Source organism: Lepidochelys olivacea, assembly GCF_965140295.1.
Source record: "Lepidochelys olivacea isolate rLepOli2 genome assembly, chromosome: 2".
NCBI lineage: Eukaryota > Metazoa > Chordata > Testudines > Cheloniidae > Lepidochelys > Lepidochelys olivacea.
This window is the reverse complement of record NC_140412.1, coordinates 267,579,242-267,606,918: the sequence shown is the minus strand read 5'-3', so window position 1 is coordinate 267,606,918 and position 27,677 is coordinate 267,579,242. Positions and strand designations below refer to the sequence as shown.

Here is a 27,677-nt window from a genome sequence, read left to right as displayed (position 1 = left end):
TGCTAAGGTTTTGAAATATAGGATCATAAACTTAATACTCCTAAATACCTATTTAGGCATTTGCCTGACTTTCAAAGTAATGAGCACCCAATTCTAATGCTGCATGATTTTGAAGCAAATATTTGTAAGCTTATCATTACATATGAATTGCAAATGTTTGGGGTTTTTTGAGGCAATCAGACCTGTGCTGCATACTCTCTATGGATTAGACTGGGGTGCAGGCAAGGGCATTTATCAACCTATAAACTTTCAAAACATTAGAGTAAAAATCTCTTTTTATGGGTTGAAAATCTTGTTTCCTCTCACTCCCCCCAAGTCTGATTAAAGGAACATTGGGCATGTATCTTTTCATCACTTGAATTAAGCACAATCTTTGCAGTTCATGTCTGAATTGCTCTGCTTATGTGGTTAAAACTAAGTAATTAGAGAATATATTTCTATATGCTGTGCTGGGATATTTAGGTGTCTGAACAACAGTGTTCGTTTTAAATGTTAGCACTTCAGGTGCTCATGTTAAGGCTGGGTGAAAGTTCTTGAAAGTGAATTCAAGCTTTTGGCATCTGGATTTTGTATATTCCCTTTAGTAAGCATGTTGCTTATCACACTTTCTTGCAGTATTCATGTAATTGAACGCCGTGCTCTTCCAGAGTTCTTCAATGGGAAAAACAAGTCCAAGACTCCAGAAATGTAAGTAAAATGCATAGATATAGGCCTGTGGCTGTATTCCCTAGTGAAGCCTAAGCAATGCTTTCAGTTCCAGAAATACTGTAGTCTTTTTTTTTTTCCCCCTTCACATACACAAGGGTGAACTGATGCATCAGAAAATAGTGTAAAAGAGCACTGAGGTATTTCTGGTCTGTCCATTGTCAAGAAGTATCTGTTTACACAATTAACTTCATTGTGATTTAGGTAAGAATTGTACATATATCTAAGCAATATTAAGCAGGTTGGATATCTAGGAAAAATACCCCTGATTAATGGTTGCAAAGCTAGTACAGTGTGTTATGTACACAGTAAAATGGTTTCTGAAAGAAGTTTAAGGTTTTTTAAAGCATACATAATAAAACAAAACATGAAAATAGCTAGCTGCCACTGATCTTTGTTTACAGATATACAACACGTGACCACATTGGTTTAAACATAAAAGTTCATAGTTCCAAGTATATAGCACAGAGATTATGCAGTTCCATTGTAAGCATAAAAAAATCAGAATATCCCAAGCCATCTAGTGACCATTTTTCATTTATAACGTACCTGCTTTCATGCACCTGCAATTGTGCTGTTCTGATTTGAACTAGAGGTTTACATCCATCATTGTGGTATCTAGTGCCTATCATCCACTGCAGAACTTTACACAATTGTTTAAAAATAACAAAACCACTTCCACAGGATCCTAACTACGAATGCTGCTTTTCAGAGCTGGGAATGGCAATTTTGGGGTCTTTTATTTCAGTGTAAAAGTCTCTTTGGCTGTAATACCGTCTCGAAATATGCCAGGTTGCTCTGTACACCAGATTAATTTCTGTGTTCAGTTCAAGACGTAACATGATAAATATTTTGATACAAGATCACTGGCTTATCTCAATAACTTGCTGTTTTCCTTGCAATCCTACTGTATGCTTTAATTGGTGTATCTCCTCTTTACCATCTGTTTAAGAAGATCTTCCTATTAAAATAATAATGTAATTATGTTTATTCATACACACTAGTGACTAGTCTTGGAAATATTGCCTTTAACATGAAAGGTTAAAAGGAAATTGTCAAGATAAATCTTATTTTTTGTTAATAACTCTTTAGATTATTGAAACTGAGAGATTACATTTACTCTTCACTATTTGCTTTTGTAAAGTATTGCATGTCTGTCAGCACACACAGTAAAACTATGCTATTGAACAATTGTTTAAAGTGTGTTTCACTGTCAGATTTTTGTGGAATAGCAGAAGGCTGTTGGGTTTTTGGCAATACAGGAAGATATTTAAATTGACAAAACTCTGTTTTAAGTTAAAAGGATTCATGAAAATATGTCTGCTCACACTAAATCTTTAAAAACTATGGTAACACCGTAAAACATTATGGTACCAATTTGGGTAGATGGATCTTGAGTGGGAATTTTAGCACATTTTTGTGTACTTGCTGCAATTTCAGTGAATGCTGCATATTTTTGGCATTGGGATTTAAAAGCGCAAGCTGAATGCCAAACAGAAGAAATAAACCTTTTTTTTAAAAAAAAAAATAGTTTTGGTTGTTCAGTTATGACACACCCCATTCCAAACACACAGATAGCATTTGTGTTGTCGGTTGAAATATTGGCCGAGTACCGCTGGTGCGAAGATATGTCTTAAAGGGAATTTTTGCTGAGGGTGAAGTCTTCACCTAAATACTACTTTAATATAGCTTTCGTCATCCATCACTAGTACTTCATTTAATTAGCATGCTAGAAAATCACACAACTGATTATATCTGCTAACAGAATACACCTCCTTTTAAAAATTGCAAACATAGAGTTCTCACCTTCCCAGGGCAAGACAAGACACAACTCTCATAGCTTTTAAGACTTTTGATCCTTTTGAGGCTTTGTCTAGAGTGTCGCTGACTCTTCAACTGAATGCCACATGATGGGTCCTAGTGCCAGTCGTGTTCCCCTTCTGTGTGCTGGGAGGCTTCCTGTTTTCTGTGCAACAGAGAGTGCCTGTGGTGGGGCTGGGTAAGGAGAGGGTTGGGGAAAATGAGGGAAGAAGAGGTGTGGGGAAGGAAGCAGGGGTGGAATAGGGCAGTGGGAGGTGAATGTGGGAGTGAGGGGGATGAGATGGGGAAGAAAAGGGGATAGAGGAGTCTCGGGGGCAATTGGGAGCCCAGCTGGGGCTCCCCCGTTAAGGTGGGCCATTGAACCCTCACCCTGACAAGCTCTATCCCCTACCCCAGACCCCTCTGACGAACCCCCCACACCCTGATCCCCAACCAGCTACACCTGGACCCCCAACCTAGAAGCCCCACTCCCCCAGCACCCAGACCCTCCACTGAGCCCCCTGCTGATCCCCAACCACCTTCACCTGGACCCCCTGCAGAGTCCCATTGCCCCTGCGCCCAGAAACCCCCAATGAGCCCCTGTGCATCCAGATATCCCACTGAGCTGCCCACACCCAGGCTGCCCCACAGAGGCACACTCACCCTACACCCGGCAGGGCCCAGGGTGTTTCTGGGGCAGGCCCAGCCCTTGCATTGTATCAGGGTCAGGTGCAGCCTCACTGCCGAGTCAGTGTACTGGGGGAGGTGGGGACTTCAGGGTGATCTCCCACCCCTATGCAGCCAGTGGCCTGTACTCCCCACTGCCATGCTGGAGCCACATTTATTTATTGACAAATAAAATTTGCACAATTATAAAATATTGTGTGCAGAACTTTTAATTTTTGGTGCAGAATTCCATCAGGAGTAAATTTTTCCTTTTCAGCATGTCATCTTCTTCCCTTAAGCGACAGCAGCTTTAAGTAATGTACTTGTAGCAAAAAGATGTCAGTTAAGAATAAGCACAACTGCTACATTCCTGTGCTTTGGTGTTGAATGTTACATGCATGGGTGTCAGAGCTGCCTGGATATGTCTGAGAACCATTAAGTTTTATGAACCCCTTCGATCACTCTTAGAGGCTCTCAGAGTGCCTCTTGTAAGTAGGCCTTCAGTTGAAGCATGAGTTGGCCAATGCTCACATAAGAGCTTGCAGGCAGAGATATTCATAGCTAGAGAGAAGATTGATACTGATCTTAGAACCTTCACCTTTGACACTGAGGGTATGTCTACGCTACGAAATTAGGTCAAATTTATAGAAGTCAGTTTTTTAGAAATCGTTTTTATATAGTCAATTGCGTGTGTCCCCACACAAAATGCTCTAAGTGCATTAAGTGCATTAACTCGGCGGAGTGCTTCCGCAGTACCAAGGCTAGCGTCTACTTCCGGAGTGTTGCACTGTGGGTAGCTATCCCACAGTTCCCGCAGTCTCCTCCGCCCATTGGAATTCTGGGTTGAGATCCCAATGCCTGATGGGGCAAAAAACATTGTCGCGGGTGGTTTTGGGTACATGTCGTCAGGCCCGCCCTCCCTCCCTCCGTGAAAGCAACGGCAGACAATCGTTTCGCGCCTTTTTTCCTGAGTTACCTGTGCAGACACCATACCACGGCAAGCATGGAGCCTGCTCAGCTCACTGTCACCGTACATCTCCTGGGTACTGGCAGACGCGGTACTGCATTGCTACACAGCAGCAGCAACCCATTGCCTTGTGGCAGCAGACGGTGCAATACGCCTGATAACCATCGTCATCGTGTCCAAGGTGCTCCTGGCCGCCTCGGTAAGGTCGGTCAGGAGCACCTGGGCAGACACGGGTGCAGGGACTAAATTAGGAGTGACTCGACCAGGTTATTCTCTTTAGTCCAGCCAGCAGTCCTATTGTACCATCTTCTGCCGAGCAGCCAGGAGATGTGGATGGCTAGCAGTGCTACTGCACTGTCTGCTGCCAGCCAAAGATGTAAAAGATAGATGGAGTGGATCAAAACAAGAAATAGAACAGATTTGGTTTGTATTCATTTGCTCCCCCCTCCCTCTCTCTGTGAAATCAACGGCCAACAGTCATTTCAGTGAGGTCTGTTAGGGGCACCTTGAAAAGTTTAATGGAGATTCAGTCCTGCCTGAAATACCGGGGGGGAGGGATAGCTCAGTGGGTTGAGCATTGGCCTGCTAAACCCAGGGTTTTGAGTTCAATCGTTGAGGGGGCCATTCTGTGTGACAGTTGTTTTTGTTTCTCCTTGATGTAAAGCCACCCCCTTTGTTGATTTTAATTCCCTATAAGCCAACCCTGTAAGCCATGTCGTCAGTCACTACTCCCTCCGTCAGAGCAACGGCAGACAATTGTTCCATGCCTTTTTTCTGTGCAGAAGCCATACCATGGCAAGCATGGAGCCCGCTCAGATCACTTTGGCAATTAGGAGCACATTAAATACCACGCGCATTATCCAGCAGTATATGCAGCACCAGAACCTGGCAAAGCGAAACCGGGCGAGTAGGCAATGTCCGTGCGGTGACGAGAGTGATGAGGACATGGACACAGACTTCTCTCAAAGCACAGGCCCTGGCAATGTGGGCATCATGGTGCTAATGGGGCAGGTTCAAGCGGTGGAACACAGACTCTGGGCCTGGGAAACAAGCACAGACTGGTGGGCTCGCATAGTGTTTCAGATCTGGGACGATTCCCAGTGGCTGCAAAACTTTCGCACGCGTAAGGGCACTTCTATGGAACTTTGTGACTTGCTTTCCCCTGCCCTGAAGCGCAAGAATACCATGATGAGAGCAGCCTTCACAGTTGAGAAGCGAGTGGCAATAGCCCTGTGGAAGCTTGCAACGCCAGACAGCTACTGGTCAGTCGGGAATCCATTTGGAGTGGGCAAATCTACTGTGGGGGCGCCTGTGATGCAAGTAGCCCACACAAAGATCTGCTGATATCAAGGGTAGTGACCCTGGGAAATGTGCAGGTCATAGTGGATGGCTTTGCTGCAATGGGATCCCCTAACTGTGGTGGGGCCATAGATGGAACCCATATCCCTATCTTGGCACCGGAGCACCAAGCCGGCGAGTACATAAACCGCAAGGGGTACTTTTCAATAGTGCTGCAAGCACTGGTGGATCACAAGGGACGTTTCACCAACATCAACGTGGGATGGCCGGGAAAGATACATGACGCTCACATCTTCAGGAATTCTGGTCTGTTTCAAAAGCTGCAGGAAGGGACTTTATTCCCAGACCAGAAAATAACCGTTGGGGATGTTGAAATGCCTATATGTATCCTTGGGGACCCAGCCTACCCGTTAATGCCATGGCTCATGAAGCCATACACAGGCAGCCTGGACAGTAGTCAGGAGCTGAGCAAGTGCAGAATGGTGGTAGAATGTGCATTTGGACGTTTAAAAGCGCACTGGTGCAGCTCACTGACTTGGTTAGACCTCAGCGAAACCAATATTCCCACTGTTGTTACTGCTTACTGTGCGCTCCACAATATCTGTGAGAGTAAGGGGGAGACGTTTATGGCAGGGTGGGAGGTTGAGGCAAATTGCCTGGCTGCTGGTTACGTGCAGCCAGACACCAGGGCGGTTAGAAGAGCACAGGAGGGCGCGGTGCGCATCAGAGAAGCTTTGAAAACCAGTTTCATGACTGGCCAGGCTACGGTGTGAAAGTTCTGTTTGTTTCTCCTTGATAAAACCCCCCGACCCTTGGTTCACTCTACTTCCCTGTTAGCTAACCACCCTCCCCTCCTCCCTTCGATCACTGCTTGCAGAGGCAGTAAAGTCATTGTTGCTTCACATTCATGCATTCTTTATTCATTCATCACACAAATAGGGGGATAACTGCCAAGGTAGCCCGGGAGAGGTGGTGGAGGAGGGAAGGACAAGGCCACACAGCACTTTAAAAGTTTAAAACTTATTGAATGCCAGCCTTCTGTTGCTTGGGCAATCCTCTGGGATGGAGTGGCTGGATGGCTGGAGGCCCCCCTACCGCGTTCTTGGGCGGGGTGAGGAGGCTATGGAACTTGGGGAGGAGGGTGGTTGGTTACACAGGGGCTGTAGCAGCGGTCTGTGCTCCTGCTGCCTTTCCTGCAGCTCAACCATACGCTGGAGCATATTAGTTTGATCCTGCAGCAGCCTCAGCATTGAATCCTGCCTCCTCTCCTCACGCTGCCTTCAGCTTCAGCCCTCTTTTCAGCCCACCACTTACTCTCTCCAGCCCACCACTTCTCCTCCCAGTCATTTTGTGCTTTCCTGCACTCTGACATTGTCTGCCTCCATGCATTCATCTGTGCTCTGTCAGTGTGGGAGGACATCATGAGGTCAGAGAACATTTCATCGCGAGTGCGTTTTTTTCGCCTTCTACTCTTCACTAGCCTCTGGGAAGGAGAAGATCCTGTGATCCGTGAAACACATGCAGCTGATGCAGAAAAAAAAAAAGGGACAGTGGTATTTTAAAAGACACAGTTTATAGACCAATGGATACACTCTTTCACAGTAAAGCTTGATGTTAACATTACATACATAGCATATGTGCTTTCATTCCAAGGTCGCATTTTGCCTCCCCACACCGCGTGGCTAGCCCCTCCCCCCTCCCCGTGGCTAACAGCAGGGTACATTTCTGTTCAGCCACAGGCAAACAGCCCAGCAGGAATGGGCACCTCTGAATGTCCCCTTAAGAAAAGCACCCTATTTCAACCAGCTGACCATGAATGATATCACTCTCCTGAGGATAACAGAGAGAGATAAAGAACAGATGTTGTTTGAACGCCAGCGAACATACACTACAATGCTTTGTTCTACAACGATTCCCGAGTACGTGCTACTGGCCTGGAGTGGTAAAGTGTCCTACCATGGTGGATGGAATAAGGCTGCCCTCCCCAGAAACCTTTTGCAAAGGCTTTGGGAGAACATCCAGGAGAGCTGTGAATGCCAGGGCAAATTAATCGTTAAACATGCTTGCTTTTAAACCATGTATACTATTTAAAAAGGTACACTCACCAGAGGTCCCTTCTCTGCCTGGCGGGTCCAGGAGGCAGCCTTGGGTGGGTTCGGGGGGTACTGGCTCCAGGTCCAGGGTGAGAAACAGTTCCTGGCTGTTGGGAAAACCGATTTCTCCGCTTGCTTGCTGTGAGCTATCTACAACTTCATCATCATCTTCCTCGTCCCCAAAACCTGCTTTCGTGTTGCCTCCATCTCCATTGAAGGAGTCAAACAACACGGTTGGAGTAGTGGTGGCTGAACCCCCTAAAATGGCATGCAGCTCATCACAGAAGCTCATCTGACCTGGAACGGCCGTTTGCCTCTCTGGTTTTCTGGTAGGCTTGCCTCAGCTCCTTAAGTTTCATGCAGCACTGCTTCGGGTCCCTGTTATGGCCTCTGTCCTTCGTGCCCTGGGAGATTTTGACAAATGTTTTGGCATTTCGAAAACTGGAACGGAGTTCTGATAGCACGGATTCCTCTCCCCATACAGTGATCAAATCCCGAACCTCCCGTTCAGTCCATGCTGGATCTCTTTTGCAATTCTGGGACTCCATCATGGTCACCTCTGCTGATGAGCTCTGCATGGTCACCTGCAGCTTGCCACGCTGGCCAAACAGGAAATGAAATTCAAAAGTTTGCGGGCCTTTTCCTGTCTACCTGGCCAGTGCATCTGAGTTGAGAGCGCTGTCCAGAGCAGTCACAATGGAGCACTCTGGGATAGCTCCCGGAGGCCAATACCGTCTAATTGCATCCTCAGTACCCCAAATTGGACCTGGCAAGGCCGATTTCAGCGCTAATCCCCTTGTCGGGGGTAGAGTAAGGAAATCGATTGTAAGAGCCCTTTAAGTTGAAAAAAAGGGCTTCGTCATGTGGATGGGTGCAGTGTTAAATCTATTTAATGCGCTAAGTTCGACCTCAACTCCTAGTGTAGACCAGGGCTGAGAACCATTTGGAAGTGGGCTTTACCATTCAGCAACCACTATCTTTCGCTGTTTGGCATGTTTGGTTTACAAGGCTAAAAGCAGGTTGAGCTGAGGAGAAAGGCTCCACAGTATGGCAGTCCTCTCCATGAGCGGTGGAAGATTGAGTCTGAAGGCATAGACCTAGTCTGGCATCAGGTGTGGAGGCCTTGTAAAACTAGTGAAATGGAAGAAAGGTGATGTTTCAGGCGTGGATGGCTTTGTGTATTGTTGGCTGTAGGGAGCTGGATTCCAACAGGAGGAATGAAAAGCTTAGAGACCAGCTGTGTGTAGAAAGAGTGTTTTGGGTACTAGGTTGAGGCCATGTTGTCAGGTAGTGAAAAAGACAATAGCCACCCAGTGCTCTTGTGTTAGTATTTTATTCCCTTGCACTCCACTGGTGAGAGCTTAGGAAGGACATCTGCTCAGAAACTAACTTTCAGTATGACAGTTGGATTCAAAGGTGCCCATTACCCTTTTCCTTGGGTGAACAACCTCAGCAGCAGCAGCAAAAGCCAAAGGATCCCAAGCTCTCTTTCAGTTAGCACCAAAACCCAATGTTTGTGAAAGGCACTGGGACAATAGCTAGTCTTCACCTATTGGTAGCATTGATCAGTGGCGCTACAAGGCGGGGTGGGGTGAGCCTTCGGATTGTATCAGGCTTAAAGTCTGGCCGCTGCTGATCATGCTGACCAAACAAAAGACTGTAGAAAGTTCAACCAACTTTTTTCTTTGGATGCCAATTCCTTGGGCAATTCTGTCACAGAGGACTATATCTAAATAGCTATCTGATTACGCCTCTTACTGTATGGACTGACAGGACTCCAGCTAGGAGGTGGTGTCTCCGTTTACACTATCCAGACTAGCTTGGCTTCAGTATGAACCTCAGGGGATGTTACCGTCTTAGGCTTAAACAAAGCAGCCACATGATCCTCTCTGCATACATTTTAAATAGTATTCTTGTATCTGGCCTCTGGGGAGTAAATCCCTCTTCGGTCAGTTGCCTACAAAACCAGTTTCCAAAATGGATGGGCCCAAACTCTCCCAGTCCTTTTAAAGTTTTTTTCCATTATGTCCTTAGTTAAGTTGGCCAAATTTGGAAAGTGACTTTTTTGAGGGCTGCATCACTGAGGCATCTGTCAGTTTATATTTCTTGTCATTCAAAGGCATCTTATTCCTCCTTCTATTTAAACAGCTTGTATTCTTGTTGCTTATTAGACACTGACCTCTTTTCTTTGTACACTAAGTTTGGGAGGTCCCATACTTATTTACAGTACGCACACGCTCAGAGTGTGCACATGCCCTTATGAATATTTTTAATGAAGAGATAGTTACCTATAATCTTTATTCCCACACTGGAGATTCACTCGCCCACTAGTTTGGCAGTCTGTTTTTGAGGTTATATCCTAGGTTTTTGTTGCATCCTTTGGATATGCGCTGGTATTCGTTTTATGATTTACTTCTATAATTTCTAACTGTCTTTTATTGGGAGGTCTTGCTTCTCATGCAGTTCAGGAACTGACTGAAAGGGGCTGTGAATAGAGAGACGTGGTGACGCTCGCTGACTCGTAGGTGGACAGGTATGGCAGCTGGCAGTGCCACAGCATCAGAATTCTAGGGAATACTCTAGGGAATTCTTCCCTACCCTGTGTTAGAAGGCCTGAAAATTCTGCACAGAGGTGGCTTCAAGGAAGGAGAATTATAGGTGAAGACTCATATCCAAACTTAGCTGTTCAACAGTTAGTTAGTTCTTAGTGGGGAAGATGATCTGGGGCACCAATGTGAGGTCCCATCGTCAGTATTTGCCTTCTTTTCCACATCTTCATTCTTGTTCTCTCATTCTTCTCTGTTCTCATGCACCTTTTCTTTTTCTCATTTTTAGTGCATATTCCCCAGTCTTTGTCATGCTCTTTTCACTTCCATTACTGTTGCACATGGAAACTGTGCTGCAGAGGGAAACAGGGTAGCATCCTAGTAACTGTTGCTCTGCTGCCCTTCCAAGTGTAACATGCTTTCAGATTTGATGCAGAGGGGAAAATGATTAGGATTAATCAGTTGGTTTTTGCATCCAAGAGTTACTCTACTCAGTTTCCCTCTGCAGCCAACTGCCTATAAAGTGCCACCAAACTGGAATGCCGTTTCAGCTGTTGGTGCCTAGTTATGTAGTACCCAAGCTACAGCCAGTCTGGTAGACTGATAGGGAAGGTCATTGAGAGGACAATGTATGGGGTACCTGTGTGAATTCTTTAGGCATCTTAGGTGTTTGGGTCAATGGCCCAAAAGCACATCTGGAACCAAAACGAAAATTTCAATGAATTGTTAATGATTCTGGCCACCTTTAAATGCCAGGGTTGAGCCCCTCGTTTGGAATGAGATTTTTCACTTTTTCACCTTTTTTTTTTGGCCTGCTTATATTTCACAATGAGAGGACTATTTTGGCAATCTGAGAGATACTTTAAATTTGCAGATTATTTATTAAACACATAAAGAATAGTTGATACTTTGACAACACACACAGAAAGATATGGTCCATGATTAAAATCTAAATAGACACAAATATAAAATGCTGAGGGGTGGGTCAGATGATGGCGCATAAACCAATTCGATAAAGAAATACACACTAACTTTTTGTACTTTATATTGATTGCTTAGTTGCAAAGTTCACCAGGAGTAACAAAAAAAAAAAAAACAAAAAAAAACAAAAAAAAACCCTGCAGGTCTTCAGCTTCACTGTCACCCTACAGTTATAAGTGTGCGTTTTCGGACTTCATGGTCACTGAACTGAATATCAGGTGCCCCTGGCATGCTGTATATATTGAAGGATGGGGGCCAACATGAAGATATTTTAGTAATGGTCAGAATTTGAAATGACACATACTACGAACCTGTATAGATTTTCAGATGTGTGTTGAACTGCCTTCTCTTTCCAGATACTTGGCTTACCGGAACTTCATGATTGATACGTATCGCTTAAACCCTCAGGAGTACTTGACCAGCACTGCCTGCAGAAGGAACCTGACTGGAGATGTATGTGCTGTAATGAGGTAAAATCTTAAATCTTGCAGCCACTACCCTTAGCTGTAACAATACATTTTATCCCAGCAAAGCTGCTTTATTACAAATTATAAGTTATACCTCCTGCATAGTGAGGTAGAAGACTTGAGGCTTAGGCGCATCAATCGTTTCTATTGGCAGATCATCTTTTTTCCTTTTGTGGTGAACACCACATTTTATAATACCCTTATTTACAGTGAATATAACAGTGAAAGGTAAATAGGACAGTACTCAACCTGCCTTTGTTTGATTAGCAGCAAACTCATCACAGTTGCACACTTGAACTTCCTCCCTGGTATCTTCTTTCTGCAGTAGCAGATGTGCTTGAGGGTTTGTTTCCTCAGACTTCAGTCATGTAATGTTGTTCCATAGAGTGCATGCCTTTCTGGAGCAGTGGGGTCTAGTTAACTACCAAGTGGATCCAGAAAGCCGTCCCATGGCAATGGGCCCTCCTCCTACTCCTCACTTCAATGTGCTTGCTGATACCCCCTCTGGACTTATGCCTCTTCATCTCCGAGCTCCTCAGGTAAATCCTACAGGCGCCAGCACCGTGTACATGCGCGCACACTTATTCAGATAGAAATAGTGGTACGTGTATTTTGGGAGTGGCTTAACATACTCCTAGCCAGTCTGTATTTGTAGCTAGGGTCAATGCTGTGTGTACCTGAACAGAGTATGTAGCTCATGCATTTTCTGGGAGGGTGGAATGCATCCTTCTCTCCACATGCCCTTCAGTCTCAGTAACGTTCTGTTAGTAGTCGATTTTCCATCGTTCTGTAGAATAATGTTGCACCTACAGTTCCAGCACTCCAAACCCAAATTTGCTAGTTTTGTGTGTAAACAAGGGTGATTTGGGGAGAATGCTAGTTCAGTGCACACCTGTCTAGATTCATCTTGATGATCATGTGTTTGGTTTTTTTGTTCTTAGGTCCCTGCTGCCCAGCAGATGTTGAGCTTTCCTGAGAAAAACAAAGAAAAGCCTACTGACCTGCAGAACTTTGGACTTCGCACAGATATTTACTCAAAGAAGACCTTGGCAAAGGTAAAGTTGTTGAGTTTTTCTTTCCCTTTGGCTTCTATTGAGCTTCCTTCCACAAACCTTAGTCATTACATAATCACTAGGTGGGATGTTGCTGCTCCTCCATCCTTGTCCCATGTGTCTTCCACCTGGACACCCAACTGGGGTGCTCCCAGCAGCATTGGAGAAATCGGTTATCACAGGGAAGGGTTTATTTCATTGACCATGATACATTTTTCACAACCGTGAAAGTGGTAGGGCCCTTCTAATCATACGTATCGCACGCGGCTTGCTGAATGTTTCAAAATAGATTTCATAGGCGCTTGGGAGGTAAATCCCGCTAGTCAGGTTTTTTTTAATAGATTGTTCTGTTTTCCCAGTTCAAATGGGACAGTGTTCCTCAGCCTTACAGAACTGGAAGGTCACTTCATCAGCAAAGGGTGGCTCTCTGAGCCAAGTCATGAAGTGATGTTCTGACACACCATCATTGTAGCATGTCCCAAACGGATTTAATGCTGTGACACACCATTGCAATGCAGTGTCAAGACAAAATGCCGTGCTTCTGTGGCCGCCTGCTCCCCCGCCCTTCTGGCTGCTTAGAGAGAAGGTAGTACTCAGGTATCCTAGAAACCCTGGTCCATTTATTCAGTGCTGCCTCATGTCGGGAACTATACAGGGTTTTCCTCAGATCATTGTTTCACTCGCTCTACTTGAGACCAGACTAACTGCTTGGACGTGGATTCCATAAGAGCAATATGTGTTATCCCAAAGAGCACACAGATTGAGGATTACTACTGACAGTGTCACACTGTTCTAAAGACTGACATTTGGAGGGTACCTACTAGAAATTGGTATTCAACCCATACATATTCAGCCCGTACCAGATTTCATTGTGTGATTTATTCGCTTATTTTTGATTGATACATTCATTCAGTGAGAGTGCCAGTACTTTTCCCAGGTGCTCCTCGACACTTCTTAAACACAATTATAAAAATGGACTTAGGCTTTTTTTCCCCCAAAAAGTGATTTCCTTTTGTGTACATGCAGTTTACTCCTGGGGGAATTCTGTGCCACTGCGCATGTGCAGAATTTATGTCCCCTGCAGATTTCTTTGCTTCCCCGCAGAAAAATGACTTTCTGATGGGGAAGCAAATGGAAGGCACAAGAGTGGTCATGTGACCCTCCCCAGCAGTATGTTTCAGGGGCCCAGGGCAGCCATAGAGAGGTAAATCCCTGTGGGGCAGGGCGCGGGAGTGGGGAAGACCCGGCTGGTGGCTCCTATCCTGCACCGGGCTCAGCTGCTAGTCCTGGCTGTACAGGACGGGACTTCCTCTTCCCTTGCATGGCATCTGGGACTGTGTCAGACCCACCCCAGATTTCTCCCACAGCTGAAGGAAGCTCTCCCCCCTGACCCCCCCTTCCTACACCCATCGCTCCTCAGCCCAAACCTGGATCCCCCCATACTAAGCCCCTCCACACTTGGATCCTGCCCAGGCTAAGCCTGCCTGCCCACACCTGGTGCACCGGCCACAGAGGGGCAGGGCCTGGGGTGTTTTTTGGGCAGGGCCCAGTCCTTGCACTGTCAAGGTTGGGTGCAGCCTCACCTCAGAGTCTGTGTCCTGTGGGGAGCTGCACAGTGATCTCCCACCTCTGCAGCCAGTGGCCTGTACTTCCCAGTGCCATGCTGGAGCCTCCACATTTATTTGACAAATAAAATTTGCAGAATTTTAAAATATTGTGCACAGAATTTTTATTTTTTGGGGCGCAGAATGCCCTCAGGAGTAACAGTTGTTTTTCAAGCATTCACACCAGCCTATGTAAGAATTTTGAGTGTCTGATGGCTGACACTTTTAATTTGTGCTGCATGGGTTAGTAATCTGTACTCTGTGCAGATATTTGGGGAAAGGATAAGTTATTGGCACGAATTCAGTGTCTTACGCAGAACAACATAACCCCATTAACCTTCCCTCCTTATGAGGGAAGCTTTGACATCTGTGATGGTGTGTTTCTATCAGCTGAAACTGGTAGTAGGATCCTCTCCAAGAGTTCTGTAGTTCGAAGAAAACTTTTAAGTAATTCCCAAATCATTTTGGTGTAGCTACAGTAAACTCAGGAGTGATGCTGTGCTAAATACTCATACTGAGGGCAGCAGTTACAGGGAGGGAATGTATATTTTTCAAAGAGCTTGCATTTCCTTATCTCTTATCCTTGGAGATTCTTTTTTCACTCCAGGTATTTTTATCTCTTTTTGAGGATCGTTTTCCTAGTAAGAATCTACGACTTCAGTCTCTCAAACTGCACATTACTGTATCCACCATATACCTCATACAATCCAACCTATCTACCATGCAAGTGTTGCCTTAATTAAACATACTTTCCTATCCTCCTGTGTCTCTTGAAATTCTGTGTGTAATTCTTGCAGACTGGACAACTGCCTAAGGTAGGCAGCCATATGATCAACTACAGCAGAATTGCTGGGAAGAGTGACTAATAGGCTGTGGTAGTAGATTAAACCACTACAGCTGCTGCTTTTACAAGAAGTTCTTTTGCTCAAAATAGTGCTCCTGCAAAGATAAGTAATCTATCTTGCCTTTTCTTCCTTTATAGAGTAAGGGAGCCAGTGCTGGAAGAGAATGGACAGAGCAAGAGACACTGCTGCTACTAGAGGTAAGAGCTGATGAAGGAGAATGTTGGATACCGTAGGTAATCCAGAGAAAGGAGGCTTTTGTATGTAATATCTAAGGTTAAGAGAGGATTTTGTCATGGGTATTTTTAGTAAAAGTCATGGACAGGTCGCAGGCAATAAACAAAAATTCACGGAAGCCTGCAACCTATCCCTGATTTTTATGGAAAATACCTGGTAGGGACTAACAGTCTGAGCCCTGCCATCGAGAGCTGACCACCGGCCGCCAGGGCTGAAGTCAACAAAGTCACGGAGGTCCGTTAAAGTCACGGAATGCATGAACTCTGTACAAAATTATATCCTTAGTAATACGAGATGTAATTTGGTGGTTCTTCCAGTGATTGTCCATGTGTGCGCACCACTTGAGGTGCACATCTGGTCTCGATCTCCGATTTTTACTAGCAATGTCTGTTTAGACCACACCTGCACTGTTGTTGGATCTATTGATCGTGTATTAATTACATTGATTACTTAAAAATTCCCGGTTGACACTCTGAGATTTGGTAGGTTCTTGTCCCAAGATCAGGTCCAGTGGTATTAAAATTACTGGTCAGCTGGGAACCCTGATGTGCACGGTTGCAATACTCTCTGTATTCCCTCTCTGTAGGGAAAACGCTCTGTATCTAAGACAGTTAGAAAAGTTACAAACACCTCAACCCCGTAAGGTAGATAAAGGTAATACAGAATGTGCATCTGAGCATCCACATACTCTCACCAGCCCTTGCAAAAGAACCTGAAGTATTAGTCATTATCTTCCTCATCACTATCACCAGTGGTCGGAATCCTGGCACCTCCCAAGAGTTACATCTCCCAGTGCACACAGGCTGGGATACAACTTTTATAATGTGTTATGCTGACACATTGTGCCTACTCCTTTTTTCCTTATTTGCATTTCCTCACCCTACTAATGTCGGGTTACCTTCTCCCATAGGTTACTAGGCCTTTTACCTCAAGCTTATTGGCATACATGTTAATTAGTTACCATGGCACTCTTGTGATCAGACATCTGTGATAATCCTAACTTAAAATATCCAAGCTGGTATAAACAAGCATGTTGTGATTACCTGTCAGCATTTTAGTCATTACAGCATTCTGTTTTATGATACCTTATGATCTAGGGTTCTTCCTGGTTAGCTGCTTATGCTAAGGTTTTTGGGCCTTATGGATTGTTTAACAATGTTATTGTCTTATGCGCCTTGTAGGCTCATTACATTATTGGTTTAGTTTATACTCATGCCTTATCTAGCAAATACCTGTATACAAAACCGCCCTGACTCCCTCGTGTCCCATTCTAAGGGTATAAACAGCAGAGCCAGACCAACTGCCACTCCAGTTCCTCTTTGCTTCCCTAGGCTTGAGATGGAGTGCTAGAGTATCTGCATCCCTCAAATCTTTTCTAAGAATTTTGTGAGTAGTTTTTAATAGTTATTAGTGCTAGTGTTTTTTGCCATCTGGCAATTTGTTGTATTAGTCATAATTATCTGGGTTTTTTTGAGAGTTTTGGTTCTTTGCACCTCCCCTGTTTTCTCCCCTTTAATTTATCAAAAACTTTCTTATTTAGGGATGATGTCTCATACAAAATTCCCTGGTTTGAAGTACCCCACCTCTTGTGAGAGAGCCTTTCCTTAGAATGACTGACACTCTGGGTCTGTTTGGTCTGGAGGAATCACATACACCAGCAAAGTGTGGAATGTACAAGTCATTTTCTAGGATAGTTGGACAAAAAGGTCCAGGGAAGGCATGTTTAGAAGTGGATCTCTTTGGACTTATTCCATGAGGTTCCATCATATTAGGCCCATTCCACCAGAACTCTGGAGGCTTGAACTCTACCTTTTTAAAAAAAAAAAAAGAAAAAAAAAGAGTCAGTCCCCATTATTGACACTTGACAAGCTGCCACCTGGGGTTCCATACATAGCTTGCTAAACACTGTGCTGTGGCAGAGGCATCCAGAGTGGATGCTGCTTTCAGTAGAACAATCCGTCACACTCTATTTGGGTAAGACTCTAAGCTCCCATCTCCTTATTCAGGTCACTGTTTAGGACTCATTTCAAATAGAGTCAGCATAGGAACAGTCATTTGAAGTATCTTATCTGTATAGTTACTAGTGTTCTTTGAAATGTCTAGTCCATATGTGTATTCGACAACCTGCCCTCCTTTCTCTCCGTTTAGGAGTCCTATTACATGCCAGGGCTCTGCGATAGAGGGAGAATTGGAGTGGTATTTAGTTCAGCTTCACTCTTTGTACTCTTGGCATGAAGGTGTTTGGGGTGCATGCATGGACCAGACATTGCTAGCAAAAATGTCTGATCCTGGCACATGAGCACATGTGCACCTTGAATTGAATACACAACTGGATAATACGTCTTGAATAATTCCAGTTACTGTACAGGTAAGTAATTTCTCTTTGTTGTTAAGAACATAAGAATGGCCATATTGAGTCAGACCTAAAGGTCCATCTAGCCCAGTATCCTGTTTTCCGACAGTAGCCAATGCTAGGTACCCTAGAGGGAATGAACAGAATAAGTAATCATCAAGTGATCCATCCCTGTTGCCCATTCCCAGCTTCTGGCAAACAGAGGCTAGGGACACCATCCCTGCCCATTCTGGAACTATCCTCCATGAATTTATCTGTTTTTTTCTTTTTTTTAATCCTGTTATAGTCTTCGCCATCACAACATCCTCTGGCAAAGTGTTCCACAGTTGGACTGTACATTCTGTGAAGAAATACTTCCTTTTATTTGTTTTAAACCTGCTGACTATTAATTTTATTGGGTGACCCCTAGTTCTTGTGTTATATGAGAGTAAATAACACTCATTTACTTTCTCCACGTGGTCATGATTTTACAGACCTCCATCATATCCCCATTTAGTTGACTCTTTTCCAAGGTGAAGAGTCCCTGTCTTATTAATCTCTCCTCATATGGAAGCTGTTCTATACCCCTAATAATTTTTTTGCCCTTCTCTGTCCTTTGTCCAGCTGTAATATGGTCTTTTTTGAGATGGGGCAACCAGAACTGCACACAGTATTCAAAGCATGGGCGTACCATAGATTTATATAGAGGCAATATATTTTCTGTCTTCTTATCTGTCCCTTTCTTAATGATTCCCAACATGCTGTTTGCTTTTTTGACTGCCGCTGCACATTGAGTGGATGTTTTCAGAGAACTATCCACAATGACTCCAAGATCTTTCTTGAGTGGTAACAGCTAATTTAGACCCCCTCATTGTATATGTATAGTTGGGATTATGTTTTCCAGGATGCATTACTTTGTATTTATCAACATTGAATTTCATCTGCCATTTTGTTGCCCACTCACCCAGTTTTATGAGATCCCTTTGTAGCTCTTAGCGATCTGCTTTGGACTTAATTATCTTGAGTAGTCTTGTATCATCTGCAAATTTTGCCACCTCACTAATTACCCCTTTTTCCAGATCATTTATGAATATGTTAAATAGGACTGGTCCCACTATAGATCCGATGGGGGGCACCACTATTTACCTCTCTCCATTCTGAAAACTGACCATTTATTCCTACCGTTTGTTTCCTATCTTTTAAACAGTTAATAGTTACCGATCAATGAGAGGACCTTCCCTCTTATCCCATGACAGGTTACTTTGCATAAGAGCCTTTGGTGAGGGATCTTAGAATCATAGAAGATTAGGGTTGGAAGAGACCTCAGGAGGTCATCTAGTCCAACCACCTGCTCAAAGCAGGACCAACCCCAACTAAAACATCCCAGCCAATGCTATGTTAAGCCGGGCCTTAAAAACCTCCCTAGGTAACCCAGTCCAGTGCTTCACCACCCTCCTTGTGAAATAGTTTTTTCTAATACCCAACCTATGCCTCCCCCGCTGGCACTTGAGACCATTGCTCCTTGTTCTGTCATCTGCCACCACCGAGAACAGCCTAGCTCCATCTTGTCAAAGGCATTCTGAAAATCACTTTCTGAAAGTACACTATATTCACTGGATCCCACTTGTCCACATGCTTGTTAACTGCCTCAAATAATTGCGTTTAAAATTGGGTGTAGCTTTTTAAAAAGAGTCACTTATGTGAAATGGCATAAGACAGTTGAGAGATCCCATGCAATTTAGAGCTATGGATGGTGGTGCTGCCGTTTCTGAATTCATAAGAATATCTTTATATAAAATTTGCTTTAACTTCCAGTAATATGTGATTCCTGTATCTGCAGCCCCAGAATCCTATTATGTGCTTGAGTGTATCTTACAATGCAGTGAGGTCTTGAGGCAAACAGATAGTTGAAAACGTGGTTTTACACTATGAAAGAAATGCCCTTGGAGTGTTGTGTATATATTTGCAAGTAAGGTGAATGCTGTGAAATTCTGATAATGTTCACAGCTCCCCAGCTATGCCACAAGGTGTTAGAGGAAACTGCTAACATTCCTTTTTGAAGCGTATCTGTTCCTGGAATACGGATGATTCTGTTGCACATTGACTAACTTTTCACCTTCATCACTATTAATAGGGGAAGCAAGTTAAGAGGAAGCCACCTAGTCATGTAATTATATAAGAAAACCATAGTGCAGTTAACGTGTATTGAGACTCTAGACCAGCATTCCTCAAATGCGGTCACTGTGGCTACATGCGGCCACCAGGGGCTTTTCTTGTGGCCACAGCCTCCTGGATGTTGACTTGGGCGGGAGGTGATAAAGTAGTGGCCCCTCCCCCTCCCTGTTGCTCTTGGATGCACCGTCTTGGTGTTGGTTTCTGGGGCCACCAGCCCAGGGGTTGGGCTCTGGAGACACCTGGAGGATCAGGCAGTTGGTGAGTTCCCCACCTTCCCAGGGGCAGTGGGGCTCAAGCTTTGGGTTTCAATCCTGGGGTGGCAGGGCAGCAGGCTCTGGCTGTGGGGCTTTGGGTTCCAGCCCCAGGCTTTGCCTGCGCATGGCTCCAGGCTCCAACCCCAGGCCCTGGCCATGGGGCTTCAGGGTCCAGCCCCCTGCCCTACCCCCATCATCCCTGGCCCCACCCCCCTCTTCTTCCACCCACCCCCACCCCCCAATCCAAGGCTTAATTTGTCCCCAGGCTTGCCAGGGCTGAGTAAGTCTGCTGTGAAAAGTGATACTTGTATGTTTGTTAATATCACTTTTCACAGCAGACTTACTAGCTAGCAATAAATACATGACAGTGATTTGGATGTGTACATGTCCATCTTTATTTGTTTTTCCTAAAGTTAATTAAGTATTTTAGGAAAAAGTGTGAGAGCAGCTGCCAGCGAGAGTTGGTGGCTGCACTCTGAGGCCACCAAAAAATTTGTCCTGAGAAGCCCTGCTCTAGACCACAGAACTGTACTTTAATGTGTTCTGTTAGACTTCTGGAAAAAGCTTAAGGAAATGACTGCAGGAAGGCAGGGTTAAGTTGATTCTTTATGAATAAAGTCAAAAATATGTTCTGTTTTGCAAACTCTATCAGGTCTGTGTCCCAAAGCTGACTGGAACTGGAGCTGTTGACTCACATATTAACACTTGGATCATCTGTTATGCTTTCCATTGTGATAGCGCTAATGAGCCCCAGTCACGTAGCCACAGTCTCACTGTGCTAGGTGCTATGTAAAAATATAATAAACAAGAGGGTCCCAGGCTTTCTTCTGTGCCTCAGGGCAGGATTTTTCTTCTTTACTAGTGGTTTGTCCAATCTAGGTTTAAGTCTTCAGTACTAGAGCTCTCCCTCAAGTCATTCTCCCGTTCCCAGTGCCTCCCACCCACCAGCAGCCCTGCTGATCAGCACCTCCCCCTCCGTCCCCACGCCTCCCGATCAGCTGTTTTGTGGCGTGCAGGAGGCTCTGAGAGGAAGGGGGAGGAGCGAGGGCACAGCAGGCTCAGGGAAGGGGTGGAGTGGAGGCAGGGCCTGTGGCAGAGCCAGGGGTTGAGCAGTGAGCAACCCCGGCACATTGTAAAGTTGGTGCCTGTAGCTCCAGCCCCGGAGTCGGTGCCTAGACAAGGAGCCGCATATTGACGTCTGAAGAGCCACATGTGGCTCCGGAGCCACTGGTTGACCACCCCTGGTCTAGTGTAATGGTGCTCAACCTATTTATTTATTCCCATCTTACGATAGTTAATCAGTACAATAATCCAAGACTACCATTTTCTGAACTTGCCTTACTAGTACTACTAGCCAAATATAGAAGTTTTGTATTTTCCAGAATTTTACTACTCTGCCATGCAAACAGAGTATTATTGGGTGATTTGTCTGGGTTTTTTAGCCATGTCACCACTTGTCAGAAACCCAACTACCAAGTTCTGAGATCATAAGGAAAACCATGGACTCTTAATTTCAACAGCACTTCATACTCTGACTCTTAATTTAATATCCACCACACCTATATGAATAAGCAAAATTTACTAAGACAGTCTTCATAGAACTGGAAGTGTATTCAGCATCTCATGTTACGTGTAGCTCATGTTACAGATAAACATGGACTGTGCCTCAGGTAATTATTTATATAGTACAATATAATAAACTGAGTTTACAGAGCAAGAATAGCTAAGTAGCAGTTGATACTGGGCATATACTGTATAAACATAAGACTCTAATACCTCATCATAAATAATAGAAATATTTCCTTATCAACATTGACATATAAAATTTATGCTATAGTTAATTTGTTTAATTATAATTCAGCACAGTTATTACTTTGGATTAAACATGCTGGTGGAGTAACTTTCAACCAACATTCTATTGACAATTTGCTTAGTGTTAGTTAATAACTTCACAAGTACGGAATGTTATAGCTCCACTGGAATGGAAGAGAAAATAGAATGACTTGTGAGCAAAAACAAAATCTGAATTACAAATCCAACATTGCAACACCTCACTGCATTAAATAAAGTTGTTTGCTTGGTTAAAACTGATTGGAAAGGATAGTGACCCAGCCGTGATCCACTGATTTATAGTAAAAAAGGTGCAATACTCTTATGGTGTCCAAAAATGGCAAGAAAATATCCCAGTGGAATCATCCAAATAAACATCACTCCCAAATTCAGCAAATGCTTATGAAACAAGGAATGAGTCCTGAGCCCATGCTATTTGTTCAGTCTTTTTGGTTTTTAGCCTATAAATAAAACATTAAAGAGAGGATATCATTTCAAGCTTAAGTGATCCTGCTATAACAAGCCAACTCCATCCAATTAAATCCTCAGGGTAGCTTTGGGCAAATATGTGCAGTAAAGTTCCAAAGAAGTAGTCTTATCCAAGATAATTATTGCCCTACTATCTATAGACTGAATGACTGGAGGGAGAAAAATCTGCTTCTCTCCTAGCATCCTCATTTGCCATTTTTTCACTTGTACCTCAGTGTAGCACTGTATGCCTTACATTGCTGCAGGAGCATTTTCAGCAGTTCATAATAAGGGCAAGTGTTGTGGGAAGTTAAACATTAGTTTAGCAGAAAAATAATAAGAAAAGGAATACTTGTGGCACCTTAGAGACTAACAAATGTATTTGAGCATAAGCTTTCATGAGCTACAGCTCACTTCATCGGATGCATTCAATCCGGTGAAGTGAGCTGTCGCTCACGAAAGCTTATGCTCAAATAAATGTTAGTCTCTAAGGTGCCACTAGTACTCCTTTTCTTTTTGCGGATACAGACTAACACGGCTGCTCCTCTGAAACCTTTTAGAAAGATAATAAGCAATGAAGTAGAAATTACTGAATCGTATTATGCAAAAATACAGCCAGTCTAGCTTTCTAATGTGATAAAGGGGGGGTATGGCCAGCAGTAATTAGATGAAATTAGGGAAAGAAATCTATAGCCTGAATATAAGGCAATTCTGCTTGATGCTGAGATCTTCTAAACTGTGGAAATGTTTTCCAAGGAAAGTAATAGAAGTCCCATTGCTTGAGACATTTAAAATTGGACAGGACAAAGCACAGGAGAACAATACCATAAAGAACAACCCTGCATTGGTGTCTGTAGTATGGACCAGATGACCAAACAGAATCTCTGATTTCCTGGATGTATTTTTCCTTTCCATGGTTTCTTTAAAAAGAACCTTAGCTTTCGGTACTGATTGCCTAGTTTATGGTCTTGGACATTTCCATAATTCATCTTGCCCTTCCCCTTCTGGCTTCTTAAGTTATAGTGACAGAGAACATTTGCTCTCCTCTGAAGTATTAAATAGGAGTTTTGTTTGTGTGGCATTTGCCCACCTAATCCTGCTTCCTACACTTTGGGTGGAGGGTTCAGCAGTGGACTGAGGTCATTCTGGCGGTCTCTTTACTACACTGAACTACACTAGTTTTAAACTGCAAGAGAAACTGTTTCAAAAGTTTCAACAAGGCAAAACTAAACCGCTTATAAATAATCATACAAAGCAAGACCTAAGGCCACCTGGTGTGGGTGTATTTCTTCAAGTTGGTCAATGCACAACGAATCTATAACATTTCAATTTTCAGCTCAGCTATCCATCTGGCTAGTCTCTTTTCACATCTTCCAAAGTGCTCCTCATCTTGTTTTTTCCCTTGCTGACTCTCAGCATTCTTGACATCCCAAAGTGTCTTGTGACAGAAGATGACCATGGCTTTGATGAAAATAATTACAGCTGAGGCTGTTGCAGCTGCAAAAACACTTCCTTCCAGGCTTATGAGGGCAGGACTCCAGTGTGGAAAGCAATTCATTCTAGACTTCTTGAATTTAAAAACATATATGTATAGTGCTAGTAAAATGTGCTATATTTATAGTCCTGGAGACTGATGTCCTCTTTACTCACAGGACAAGTTACAGCATATTCACCACTTGTACAAGCTTCCGTCCCCTTAGTCCTAAATTGGAGTAACTGTCTCAGAGGGTGAAAGTGATAGGTCAGTCTCTGGTCCATTTAGTCCTTGACACCTCTGTTAACACTTCCAGTATCTCTTTACTTTTTGCACTTGGGTGTCTTGAAGCTCTCACAAGAGAATATTCTATTTAAATATTTGACGCACCCATCCCCATGCTATCGAAGTACCTTGTGGAAATCGGTAAGTCAAGTAGTCTATTTAAAGCTGATCTACCTTTTGGGTCTCTCCTTTTCCATACATGTGCGGAAATGTTGTGTAAATCTTGTATCCGGGGGGGATGTAAACCAGAAAATCTGTCATGAAGGTGAGGAAATTTCTGGTAGTTTGAATGTCTTGTGGAAGGCAGTTTAAAAGCCACTAGGCTGCTGATTTCTCCTGCTCTAGACTTTCAACTTTGTAATGGGTACATCCAGTCTTTTGAGTAATGCAGCTGTTATGGGAAGTCATGGATGTAGAGAGAGTGGTCACTGCTGAGGTAGTCTGAGCCCAGTTTGAGGGCTCTAACAAGAACCTTAAATAAGAACTTGTGATAAGTTCTTGAGGAGTGCAATATCCACAGGATCAGGTGAAGGGCTCACATCTACCTGTTTGGAAAACAGGTTACTGCATTTAGAACTAGTTGAAGCTTTTTCAAGGCACTAGTTGTTTCCAGGTACAGTATATTTCAGTAGTCCATCGTGAAGGTTACAAAAGGATTGGAATACTGTGCCTAAATTAATGACAGGTTTCAGAGTAGCAGCCGTGTTAGTCTGTATTCGCAAAAAGGAAAGGAGTACTTGTGGCACCTTAGAGACTAACCAGTTTGTTTATTTAGTTGGTTAGTCTCTAAGGTGCCACAAGTACTTCTTTTCTTTGTGCCTAAATTGATACCCATTTGGGTAAATTGTTGACTTGTGGCCTGTTATAGATGGAAGAAGATGATCTGGTCCTGGAACTGGTTTTGTTCAACATCTTTATCAGTGATCTGTATGATGGGATGAATTGCACCCTCAGCAAATTCACAGATGACACTAAGCTGTGGGGAGAGGTAGATACGTTGGAGGGTAGGGATAGGGTCCAGAGTGACCTAGACAAATTGGAGGATGGGGCCAAAAGAAATCTGATGAGGTTCAACAAGGACAAGTGCAGAGTCCTGCACTTGGGAAAGAAGAATCCCATGCACCGTTACAGGCTGGGAACTGACTGGCTAAGCAGCAGAAAAGGACCTGGGGATTACAGTGGACGAGAAGCTGGATATAAGTCAGCAGTTTGCTCTCGTTGCCAAGAAAGCCAATAAGCCAATGGCATATTGGGCTGTATTAGTAGGAGCATTGCTAGCAGATTGAGGGAAGTGATTATTCACCTCTGTTTGACACTGGTGAGACCACACCTGGAGTATTGTGCCAGTTTTGGTCCCCCCACTACAGAAGATGTGGACAAATTGGAGAGTCCAGTGGAGGGCAACGATCAGGGGGCTGGGGCACATGACTTACAAGGAGAGGCTGAGGGAACTGGGGTTATTTAGTCTGCAGAAGAGAAGAGTGAGGCGGGATTTGATAGCAGCCTTTAACTACCTGAAGGGGGGTTCCAAAGAGGATGGAGCTTCGCTGTTCTCAGTGGTGGAAGATGACAGAACAAGAAGCAATGGTCTCAGGTTGCAGTGGGGGAGGTCTAGGTTGGATATTAGGAAACACTATTTCACTAGGAGGGTGGTGAAGCACTGGAATGGGTTACCTAGCGAGGTAGTGGAATCTCCATCCTTAGAGGTTTTTAAGGCCAAGCTTGACAAAGCCTTGGCTGGGATGATTTATTTGGTGTTGGTCCTGCTTTGAGCAGGGGATTGGACTAGATGACCTTCTGAGGTCTCTTCCAACCCTAATATCCTATGATTCTATGGTAGATACCACTATTTGTGAATCTAGTAGCAGTGAAAGAAAGAATTAGGAGGATCCATAGGCTGCAAACTATTTTGATGAATGAAAGACAGATCCCTCATTTCAGATTGGTGACAAATTTGATTGGATCTTCAGAATACTTCTGTCTTCCACTAGCATTGTTTCCATCATGTCTAGGTTTATCTTCTCCCGGTGATTTTCATTCAGATGCTGACCCACTATTTAGGGACTGGGACATTCTGGGAGGAGAATAGATAGAGCTGGGTGACATCTGTATGCGGTTGATAAGTGAGGCTGTACTTTCTCACGGCCTTCCTTAGTGATTTTAAATATGCATTCAATGTAATGGAATAGAGGACAGTCTTGTAGTATTCCACAGTTAAGGGTTCTAGATATGAAAGTGAGGGATCAGTGAGATCACTCAGAGGAAGGATCTGTACAAACTCATAACATTAGCGCTCACCACTGCAAAGTTAAGGTGGTCCAGCAGCATCTCATAATCAGCTGTGTTGAAAGCTGATGAGAGATGACCCAGGAATCTTAGTATGGATTTTGTTTTTGTGCATGTGGTGGCCAGGAGGAAATTTTCCATCCGAGCAGCAAGTACTGTTTTTATACCATATCCTGGGGTTGGACCTTTGGTCTGACCCAGTGTGGCCATTCTTATGGGTTAAACACCAAATTGGGAAGAGTGTTGGATATTGGCAAAGGCAGGTGTAGTTGGGAGAGGGCTGTTCCCCGGCTTCTCTAAATTTGGTGACAGTGATCAACATCTTAGGTACTGATCAGATCACAGAATGTTTTAAGGTAGATAGCTGACTTTTCTGTAAAGGAAGGCAATTTCATTTTGCCCGAGGAACTTTTTGCCTTTTTGGCTATCCCCAACTGGCGGGAATCCGAATCGCATGTCATCATTTGAATTTCCTCCACTTCTTCAAGGACTTGCTGTTGTATAACTGGACCAAGATCTGGGAAAGTTGGTTTGTCAGTGGTCCAGTGTCTAGTCCCCATCACTTGGGATTCCGATAAATCACTTCAGATGCAGGAGATCTTGTCCACAAAGTAGTCTTATTTAATGTGGTTCAAATACCTCTGCTTTTATGAAAGGTTAGTTAAGGGATCTAATAATCTCTCTGCACTACAGTCTAATACTTCCCTCCTGACCACGGGATTTTCCTTACCATTTATAGTCTAATAGATGGTGCTCTGTAAATATAGCAAAAAGAAAAGGAGTACTTGTGGCACCTTAGAGACTAAGGTGCCACAAGTACTCCTTTTCTTTTTGCGAATATAGACTAACACGGCTGTTACTCTGAAACCTGTAAATATAGCCACATTGACAGTCTGTTGCTTCTGCTACACCAAGATCCTCACCTTACAACTCATGGATTCTGTCTAGTTGCCAGTGATCAAGAATGCTTCTGTAGAAAAATTAGACTTCTCTGTATTGCTCATTTCATGGTTGTATCACTGGTATCCTTCTCTATGCTGCCAAAATTATTTGCATTTACAGTGGTTTGTTACTCTGAAAACTTACAAGGATGCTATCAATTTAAAAATCAAACTCCTGTTTGAAAACTTTTACCTACCTTTTTTAGTAGATTGTAACTAAGATTATGGGGCAAAAAAACATTTCCTCATATTTTCATGTTTTGCTTTGTGCAGCTGACAGCACTTTGTGTACAGTCAATTGTTTACATTGTAGTAGCACCAATTAGTAGTAGCCAGGCCCCATTGTGCTGGCACTGCACACACATGAAATAAG

General features: G+C 43.8%; 1 protein-coding gene across 2 annotated transcripts in view; it reads left to right on the top strand.

The window, feature by feature from the left end:
• SMARCC1 (SWI/SNF related BAF chromatin remodeling complex subunit C1) overlaps nt 1-27,677 on the top strand; it is a 176,831-nt gene that overhangs the window by 72,891 nt on the left and 76,263 nt on the right. For both annotated transcript variants that reach the window (XM_084618951.1, XM_084618950.1), the window contains 5 exons: nt 616-687; nt 11,414-11,527; nt 11,910-12,063; nt 12,466-12,579; nt 15,163-15,222. In XM_084618951.1, the coding sequence (XP_084475077.1) occupies nt 616-687; nt 11,414-11,527; nt 11,910-12,063; nt 12,466-12,579; nt 15,163-15,222 (514 nt within the window). The remainder of the gene's footprint in view (nt 1-615; nt 688-11,413; nt 11,528-11,909; nt 12,064-12,465; nt 12,580-15,162; nt 15,223-27,677) is intronic.